The following is a 10402-nucleotide window of genomic DNA, read 5'->3' as shown; positions in this document are numbered from 1 at the left end:
TGTTATTCTGTTAAAATGTATTAAACCATGTTACATAACAGGAAGTGTTGGATTATAATTATTATTTTAAAAATCCTGATTATTATTTTTTGTACATGCCCATACAGATAACAGAGATCAAGTAAAACTGCTAGCAGGAAATTCTTGTTATCACTTCACCAGCTAGATACAATATCGTTTTCACTCAGCAGTGCATGTTTTCAAATTCGTGCCTGAGCATGATTGCACTGAAGTCGAGCACTCCGTGGGTTCTTCTGGCACATACAGCCCCTCAAAAAGAAAGGGCTCTGTCGGCCTTGTATGTCTGGAGCACTCAAAACCCCACAAACCACACCACGGCTATGGTCTTGAGGATGGTCAAATGAAATCAAGGCAAACCACTCTCAAATGCAGCTGTGAATAATCTCTAATCACAAAAGCCCAAGCATGACCGAAAACCCCGATGTGGCATTTCTGTTTGGTTTCCATGCAGTAAAAAATATCAATACAAAAAATGTATGTATAGTAAACACCAAAGCAAAAAAGAGAAAGATGTATGTTACTGGAAGGATGCAAACACAATCTCCGCTTGATCAAAAGCATCACACTTAGCTGCCCACTTTCAACACGCTTTTACAATACGGACCATTTTCTTCATGAAATATTTGACCTGGGAGTTTCTCCCCACCCTAAATGAGGTTGATAGTTTGGGTGATTTTCACAAAATCAGTATGACGAGCTCTGACATCGCTCCATTCAGATGAAGCCCAGGAGCAGGCCGGTTTGAGGTCCTCGTATTTTGATATCAGACATGATCCTGTGATGTCCTTATTGACGGCGGCTGGACGGATTCTGTTTTATACAGCATGCTGCCACAAAAAGTTCTACATTCAGCATCTATATGGTTACCAGCCTCACAGAATGCTGGTTGGATCGCCCTGGGCTCCACAGGCTTCTCCCTCCATGGACACATGCTTTGTAACGGAGTCGGGGGTGGGGAGTCGGGATGGGACCAGAGGGTGCGCTCCAACCAGAATGGCAGCTTTCAGGAAAGCAGTTCATTCTCGCCCACGTTTGGCAGGTCACTGATGCTCTTAAGGTTGTCTTCGCTGTTTTGCTTCCTGCTTAAAAAAAAAAGAAGAACAAACGTGTTAAAAACCATACATTTCCCCCCCCCCCTCCAAGGTCAAATGAGAAGGGAGAGAGAAAATAGGCTACACATCTTCCAACTGCACCTGACGCCATTTCTATGGCTCCAGGACAGCTTTGATATATGCTAATGGAGGTTCAGGTGGGCAGTGATTGCACAGGTGCCTCTGCTAGGACAGGTGTGTGGTTTGTGGTGGTGGGGTGCTCCTGCATCTATATTTGTTGCTTGAGGCTCATGTAGCTTCAGTGGCTAAGAGTGCCTCCTACCAGTTATGGCTGGTACGCCAACTACAGTCACTCTTGAATGGGGATAGCCTGTCCCTGGTGAGTCATGCATTAGTAACCTCAAGGCTCAATTGTTGCAATTGGCCCGGTCTGGAAGCTCTGGCTGGTGTAAAATGCTGCAGCCAGACTGTGGGCAGAGCTGGACCACCAGCATCAAACAACCCCAGTATTTAGGAACTCACTACTGGGCCAAGTTCAAGGCTGTTGAATTAACTCACAAGGCCCTTGCCAACTGGGTGTTGCCAACTCCAAGGACCACTTGATCCCTGCCTGATCACTGAGGTCTTCAAGGGAAGTCACTGGGCGTGGTCCCCGTGGTCCAGATGTTTGGCTTGCATCCACCAACAGCTGTGCCTTCAGTGGGCTCCCTGCTGTGGAATTTCCCCTCAGCTGAGATCAGACAGGCCCCCTCGATGTTGAGTGTCTGGCACTTACTAAAGAGAGTCTTTTTTTGCTAAATCTCAGCAGGCATTTAAAGTAAGCTTTTTCTGGTTTCATGGTTAGAGAACTACAGTGTTAAGCAGGATAAAAATTGGTGAAACGAAAAAGTAAGAATAAATAATCAGCCTTCAACAACCTGTTGCCCTCCAACTTCCAGTGTGGGCAATGGTCAGGCATGAGGGACAAGCCTCTACAGGGCAGCAGGCCTGGCTAGGCAGTGCTATAGCCTTCAAGAATGTAGCAGACGGCCAGTTCAAGAAAATGGGAGGGATTCCATGAAGGCTATGACCATTGTTCCTCAGCACAAGCATTTCAGCTTGCCAGATTGAAGAGTCCCCCTTCTCCTGTACCTGCACACTGTTGTGGGGGTCCTCCCGCCCCCCCCCCAGCCGAGTTTGAGAGGCATGGGGCTGCATGCAGGAGGGGGGAGTCTTCTTGCATTAGCAGAAATCCTTGCGTATGTACACGCCTCCCCTAGTGGGGCTCATTAGTTGAATCTCGCCTGTAGCGATTTTGCTCTTATCTGATGAACAGGAATATAGAACCTATGAAGTGACACTGTTTGCAACTGCAGCAAAGAAAACCTGAGTGAGAATTTTGCACCAAATTGTCCATAGTTTGCAGTGCCTTGTTAATATGAACAAGCTAAAATTAAAAGCAACCCCAATAAATTCAACGGTTAATTTTTATATATGGTACACACTTATGCTTTCGTGTATTTTATTATACTTACAATGGCCATATAACTAAAAGCAGCATAGATCAAATTGCATCCTTAAAGTGTCAGGACAAGTCATGAGTAGAAAAGAAAGCACTCTGTATGAACACTGAGAGTTAAAGAGAACGCGCACCCTCTCTGGGCTGGGTGCCTCACCACAGAGGAGAATGCACTCTGCACACACATTGAAGTCCTTTGCAGCCCGTATTTTGAAAATGCACCAAAGAAATCCAAGAGCTGGCACCGGTCAAGTTTCTGCTGGCAGCCACATGCATATATATATATTTCCCGACAACCAGGGGCATTGCTAGGTACATAAAGCACTCAGAGCAGAGACCCACAATAAATGGATGGAGTGCCTCTGGGCAAATTGAGATGGAAGGCGATAGACGTTCACTGTGCTTTGCAAAGGCATCCAGCTGCCCTGGAAGCAGACTAAATTAATAATAATGCTTTGAAACCCCCCTGCTGACAGCCCACCACCTCGGCATCCTGCTGTGTGCTACTGCTTAGTTGGGGAAGGGTCTTTGTCGAATGACGATCATGCTACACATTTCAGAAAGGGAACCCCAAAACAAGAGCATTCCATGCGTCAGAAGAAGTTGGCTTCATGCTCTCCCTTCCACTGATGACAACATGCAGCAGCTCAGAGACTTTGATTCCAGTTCATTGCATAACGGACAAACAGGTAGAAGGAGCTAGCAAGACAATTGTGATCTTTACCTTTGACTGATGAAATATTTCACAGTTCCCGATTTGTTTTTTCTGGAGTTGTGGGGTGGGGCGTGGGACAGCGGGTCAAGGAGAAGGACAGGAAGTGGATATGAGAACATACAACCATACGTACAAAATAAAAAAAAAATCCTTCCAGTAGCACCTTAGAGACCAACTAAGTTTGTTAATGGTATGAGCTTTTGTGTGCATGCACACTTCTTCAGATACACACAAACACACTCACACGCACAATCCGGCAATGTCCTCCACTGTCACACTCAGCACTGGCTGCGTAGAAAGAAGTACATATCTTTCCAGACACAGTTCAAAGAAACCAAACCATAAAATGGAGCAACGGAAGTAGAAGCACAACATTGCATAATCTGCATGTCTCCAAGACCTGCTGCTGTGGCCCAGGATTTGGTAGTTTGAGAAATCTCAGCTTTTGCCAAAGACAACAAGTCCGCTCACCCCTTTTGGTGCCCTGGCGTTGCGGGACAGAGGAGGCTTCACTGGGACGCCAACGTGGGAATTCAAACTGTGGTGCCCTTCCTGAACCCTCTCCGCCTATCAGGAACCGAATCCTAGCTTGCACTCTGCTTAGGCAAATGGGGCTGCAGGCTGGGACTTGGGCTGTGCCGGGGGCGCCGCCAATGGAGCTGACGCTGGGCTTCCCTCGGATCCACCCCTTGCCCATTTAAGCATCCTACACCTGGGGCTCCGCCTGCTTGTTCCTGCGCCGGGTTTCCCTATCCCACCCACCCTCGGTTTAAGCCGATAGTCAATAACTTTGCTGTGGCTACGGTGGTCGCCATCCTTCAAGGGGCTGGGTGGGAATTTGCCCACTGGGCTAATTGGCAGTGACCCGATGGTTTTGCCTACCTCATAGCAATCGTCACAACTGGTTGGGCATTGGAGCAATCCTTGGTTTTGGATGGAGGGGAGGTTGCCATCTCTGCCTGCCCCTCCAGACTGGGGTATCCCTTTAAAGGGATCCAGGGGGAGTGGCCATATCTGCATGCCCTGGGGGAGCCAGGGCAAAAGGAACTCCCCCAGATGGTGGCCCCTGGGGGGGGTCACCCTCTTGGATGTAGATCTTAGGAACCCCCACCTGGATTGACCATGCGTCACTTCCAGCGGGCGGGCCAGAAGTATTTAGATTTCCCCATGCCCAAGCCAAACCTCTTTCATCTGTATTCAATAAAGTTGTGGCTTGTTTTGATCCAAAACCCAAGTCTTATTTGTCCCTTATTTATATGGGTTGGGGTATGGGAAGTCTGATGCCTGATCCTGCAAGAGTTTCTAGTTCACAAGGTGCAAAATAAAAGCTTAGAGATGTTTCTATGAATTCTCACTGCCTTCTTCTTAGCTACCCCTTTGAAAACTATGCAACCCTTAATTTATCCCGAATCCCTTGAGCTTCCTCTGACCAAAGAATCTGGATACTTTGGGTGTAGGCATGGACAGAGCGGCAGAACTCAAGGCAGCCCTTACAAAAGGGTTTTCCCATCAGCTATTCTGCACTATTTTTATCATTCATTATTCATTTCCCTAAGAAGGAAGGGAAATTGGGGAGAAGTGCTTGTGAGGCACAACAATCTTTTGGCATCATAGTAGCAATAAATTAAATAAATTTAAAAATAAATTATTTTAAAAATAAATTATTATTTTTTAAAATCCTAAGCAAACAAACAAATAAGAAAGAAAGCCAAATTTGGGGGAGGACTTATGCGGAAGGGAAAACACTTGGGGGAGATGTATATGGCCTGTGGGCTGTAGGTTGGCCACTTCGGCTTCAGAGTTAATAAAGGTAAAGGTAAAGGACCCCTGACAATTAAGTCCAGTTGCGAATGCGTTTGTCTGCTCTGCAGCCAGTTTTTCCAGGTCATGTGGCCAGCATGACTAAGCTGCTTCTGGCACAATGAAACACCGAAACCAGAGCAGTGAACGGAAACGCCATTTATCTTCCCACCATAGCGGTACCTATTAAGATACTTGCACTTTTTGGCGTGCTTTTGAACTGCTAGGTTGGCAGGAGCTGGGACCGAGCAATGGGAGCTCACCCCATTGCGGGGATTCAAACCGCCGACCTTCCGATCGGCAAGCCACAGGCTCAGTGGTTTAGACCACAGCGCCACCCGCATGTAAAGGTAAAGGGACCCCTGACCATTAGGTCCAGTCGTGGCCGACTCTGGGGTTGCGGCACTCATCTCGCTTTATTGGCCGAGGGAGCCAGCGTACAGCTTCCGGGTCATGTGGCCAGAATGACTAAGCCGCTTCTGGCGAACCAGAGCAGTGCACGGAAACGCCGTTTACCTTCCTGCCGGAGTGGTATCTATTTATCTACTTGCACTTTGACGTTGAGGTTGGCAGGAGCAGGGACCAAGCAACGGGAGCTCAGCCCGTCGCGGGGATTCGAACCGCCAACCTTTTGATTGGCAAGTCCTAGGCTCTGTGGTTTAACCCACAGCGCCACCCGCGTCCCCTGCGTCTGTGAATAGAAAGCTACAAAAGTAGACAGCTCAGCCCCTGCACTTTTTGGAAAGTGCTGCCTCCACCATCACTCTGAGACCAGCAGCCAGCCCCCACAATTCCCTTTTCTACAGAAGTTCTTAAAAATAAAGCAAGCCCATCTTCTTTTACGTTGCTTTTCTCCACCTCTTAAAACAACAACAACAACCACCCTGCCCCTGCCTTTCCCAAAGCTGGTGGTGCTGCAGGAGAGACCCACCTTCCAGTGGTGGGTTCAAGCCACCAGTGTGTTAAACACCAAAGTCTCCCAGTGGTCCATTTAAAGCTCAATAAGCACTTGCCCTCTCGCCTTTTCCTTCACAGAGGCTCTTGCTGTGTTTCTTTACCTGAATCTGAGATGTAGCTGGTGGACATGAGGACAGGGCCTTCTATGCATGGGCACCACACTTATGGAAAACCTTGCCTTAAAAATATTGGATAGCCCCCTGCCCATGCTTTCAGACACCAAGTAAAAACTTTTCAATTCAGACACACTTTTCTACAATGGGTGGCATATACAAAAATAAGTATATTATTAAAAATTATGTTCTGGTGAACAGCTGTAGTTCACACAGGCTCCTGGACAGGCATGTCATGAGACTCAGCCATGTTTCTACATGAGGTAAGCACCTCAGATCATAACCTCCCATGTTATGGCTGCACACTGAAGGGGAAGAGAGCCAACGCCATCTTTTATTGACAAGGCTGGCTCAAAATAGTTTGCCGCCTGAGGTGGAGCAGCAGAAAGGCATCATCCAAAAGTCAAAGCGCAAAGTTTCCAAGGGAAGCAAGGTTATTCTTCCACACTCCCGACAGTGAAAGACAATTAATACTCCATTAAATAAATATGAACCTGCTGTCTTCTGCTCTCACACGCACACCTCAAGTGTGTTTAATGGCAGGGCTGGGCCTGTATGTTAGGCGTTGTTGAGCACCCCTAACTTCCAGGGAAATTCCACAGCACATTTGGAAAGCTCTTGCCCTTCTCCACAGCTCAAGGCTCCTGCGTCAGAGACTTACGTCAACAGATTCCCTGGTGCAGAAAGGGATCGCTCTTCTCTTCTACTCCCCTCAAACGGGTTCCCAAAAGATCTTTTCCTGATCATTGATTTTACCAGGATCTGAAAGAGAAGATTATGATTGTTTTACTATTCCCGGTATTTCTGTATTTATATGGTGCCGCCTTCATCAACGTGGCAGCCCCCAGACAGTTTGGACTACAATCCCAAGACATCTGAGGGGGGCCAGGGGTTGACGGCATCCAGTAAGCTGGCACCTCAGGGAAAGGCCTACATGAAATTTCTTTCTGATGTGTTAGCTTAATGCAAGGAGAGAGGCTTTTTAAAACTAGCTCATTCCAGGCAAAGGCTACAGATAGCTTTTCCAGTGTGGTACAGTCATACCTTACGTTATGTTTGCTTCATGTTATGTTTTTTCAGGTTGCGTCCCACGGCCAACTGGAAGGACCGGAAAGGGTTACTTCCGGGTTTCGCTGCCCGTGCATGCGCAGTAGCGCTAAATCGCACTTCGCACAAGCGCCAATCACGCTGCGCACCTGCGCAGATATGGTGCTTTAGTTTGCGGGCTTTTCATGTTGCGAACAGGCTTCCGGAACGGATCCCGTTCGCAATAAGAGGTACCACTGTACTAGCAAGCCACTTGCAGGAGGAGGAGGACTCAGAAACATGGACCCCCCTCCCCACAATCTGAAGTGATACTGTCCAGTATTCCTCCTCATTCTGCATCAGTCGAGGAGACCCTTTGGCCTACAGGCCAAACTTGACCCCCCAGGCCTTTTGGGGAAGCCACCCCCACTCGATTGATGCCAGATACTCCTCATGAAGTCAGGTGGGGGCTTGGTAAAAACCAGGTGTTAAAAAACCATTGGGAGCTTAAAGGGGGCTCCCTATTTCTCCTTTGCTGGAACAAGGTGCGCCCCCAACTTCCTTGCTCAAGGAGGGGGACGGGGCTTCCATTCAGTGCAAATTGCTCCTCCCACCTAGTGCATACGGGTCAGAGGTTGAAAGGATCAGCACTGGGGAGGGGGTCTGCACAAGCCTTCCTGCCACCACCAGCAGGGAGGAAAACAAAGGGGGGGGGAAGTCCCCAAAGAAATTCTCTCTGTTCCTCACTCCCTGCAGCTGTGCTCACCCCCTTCCCACACCGACAGCATATTTGGGAGTGGGTGTCGGGGGGGGGGGAATAAAGGGGAAAAGAAGCTTCTGCTTTGGGAAGCGTGAGAAAGAAGGGTCAATGTGACCCTCAGCCCTCAAAAGGTTAGCCATCCTTGGGTTATAACTTACGGCAGGGTATGAAGAACCCTGTGGCCCTCCCCATTTTGCTGAACTTCAACTCCCATCATCCCTAGTCCCTGGCCATGCTTGCTTGGGCTGCTGGAAGTTGTAGTTTGGCAAATCAGGAGGGCCAAAAGTTCTCCACACCTGGCGCACTGTGACCTGCAAATTCAGCCAATAAGGCTCGCTGACACTTGGAGCAGATTTTAAAAATAGGTTGGTTGGTCGTGCCCTTTTGAATCAGGCATATCCAACCCACAAGCAGCACTTGGGTCTCACTCACCACAGTGGCCAAGCTTGGGATGTGCTTGACCGAATTCTCAACCTCTTCTTCGGTCACTTCTATGAGCGTGCAGTTCTCGTCCTCGGTCGGCAATGGTTCCACCCCGTTCTTGGTGACCCAGGGGTGCACCTTGTTTGAGAGAAGGGGGAGAAACACCACACATTGTCACAGCTGGAGATTTCACAGCTGGAGAGCGGGGAAGCCCTACGATTTGGTGACCCAGAGACTCTTCTTGTAATAATATAAAAAGCTGGGCAGAAGCCGATAATTGTTTCATTTTGGGGGGGGAAGAGGGAACAATTTAAGAGAAACACACTTCCCCTGGACCTGGAAGGACAAAGGAGTCGGCACTATGAAACTTTATTTTAAAATAAGATTACGAAGCTGGTTTACAAAATGGAGGAAGCATCCTTTGCACTTGTCGTGGGGGTGGGGGTGGGGAATCCCTCGGAAATCCAGCTACCACAAATCAATTCACAGCTAGGACTGCAGTTTGATACACACCATGGTAGCTTCTAGACTGAATTTCTTGTAATAGGCTGTCAGGGCCTCTGAAGCGCATTTGGCAACTGGAACTGGTCCATAGCATAGCGGCAGGGTTGTCAACTGGAACAGGCTCTGGGGAACACATATAATGCCCTCATACCAATCAGTGATGTGGACACACTTGGCACACAGTGTACATTTTGGGTGTCAAAAGGAGAAGGTGTAGAAAAGGGAAACCCAAAACCATCCAGGGGCTGGTTAGAACAGGGCTTTCTGGTTGAGAGGGGGTATAGAGAGTAAGAGTAAGCATTACAGAATTCAGCCCAAGAATACTAGAATCAGGGGTGAGCCAAGGAAGGCGAAGGACAGGAAATTCAGGACTGTCAAAAGTAAGAACTTCTTCACACACTCACAACAAGGCTCACAAGGCCACCATCATGCTGAAGGCAAACAGGTCTGGGGCTAATCAGACCTGGATGAGTACCAGGTGAACACCACCGTGGGTGCCATGACAGAAGGAAGGAATGCAAGAAGATGGATGGATGGACAGACAGACAGACAGACAGACGATACCACACAAAGCATTAAAAACTATGACATTTGCTACCACAAGATGTGGTGACAGCCATGAATTCAACCTTTTCAGGCCCAGAACCCACCTTTAACCCAAACATGCATTTTGTGACCCCTGCCTTCATTATTTTCAACCATATATTTGTATGGTGGTAGCGCTGCTTTTGCAACCCACCTTAGATCGGGTTGTGACCCTGTAAGTGGATCCCAACTGGGCTAGACAAATTCATGGAGGTTTCGGCTGGCCATCGTTACCACCCACAGTGGGTCTTTCCAGCTTGCAGGCTCAGAGACAGCCTGTCTTTGAGTATCAGCAACTCAAGAACAGAGTGGAGGGGCGGGGGCTACTATCCTCTGGTCTCATTTGTGGGCTTCCCAAGGGCATCTGTTTGGCCAGTGTGGGAAACAGGATACTGGACTAGATCATAAGAGCCACACAGGACCAGGCCCATATTCTTATAGCATTGGTTTCCAGAGTTAATGCTGGCAAATTTCCAGGCACAAGGCAAAGTGCTGGTTCTGACCCAAGCAGGCAAGCAGTCCGTCATTTTTGCAGGTTCTGCAACATGCCACTCACACAGTAGGAGTGAATTAGTGTTGGATTTATACAGGTCCATCCACACATCCTCCTGCTTTCTTAGTTGTTCTGCAATGCTTCCCCAGTGGTTCCATATTACTGCAATCTGAAGGGGCAGCTCTTGCACCACCGCACAACAAAAGTGGGACAGAACATACCATTTGTGGTATGAAAAGTAACAGGATTTCAGCAGGAATTACAGGACAAGCACCGAGTGGAAACCAATCAGTATAGCTGCCCCAAAACATATGCAGGTGCGCAATTATGCCCGAGAGCATCATGAGCACAAATCATCATGAATGCACAATAAAAAGGCCGTATGGCGAGGCCCTGAGATAGCTCAAGAATTGCCTCCTCCTTCCACAACTTCCTCCAGGTGCTTGGAAATCCTT

At 48.3% G+C, this 10402-nt stretch overlaps 1 protein-coding gene across 8 annotated transcripts in view; it reads right to left on the bottom strand.

Annotated features, from left to right (window-relative positions):
- CAMKK2 (calcium/calmodulin dependent protein kinase kinase 2) overlaps positions 1-10402 on the bottom strand; it is a 47760-nt gene continuing 37358 nt past the window's right edge. For 2 of the 8 annotated variants that reach the window (XM_081174466.1, XM_081174465.1), the window contains exons 14-18: positions 8879-8992; positions 8375-8503; positions 6818-6918; positions 3296-3337; positions 1-1103 (exon numbers count right to left, since the gene is read on the bottom strand). In XM_081174466.1, the coding sequence (XP_081030592.1) occupies positions 1025-1103; positions 3296-3337; positions 6818-6918; positions 8375-8503; positions 8879-8992 (465 nt within the window). In that variant the 3' untranslated portion in view covers positions 1-1024. The remainder of the gene's footprint in view (positions 1104-3295; positions 3338-6817; positions 6919-8374; positions 8504-8878; positions 8993-10402) is intronic. The other 6 variants (XM_081174467.1, XM_081174468.1, XM_081174469.1 and 3 more) reach the window with 6 other exon arrangements.

This window comes from Podarcis bocagei (assembly GCF_964188305.1).
Source record: "Podarcis bocagei genome assembly, chromosome: 16".
Classification (NCBI taxonomy): Eukaryota; Metazoa; Chordata; class Lepidosauria; order Squamata; family Lacertidae; genus Podarcis; species Podarcis bocagei.
This window is presented reverse-complemented; position numbering and strand designations above follow the sequence as displayed.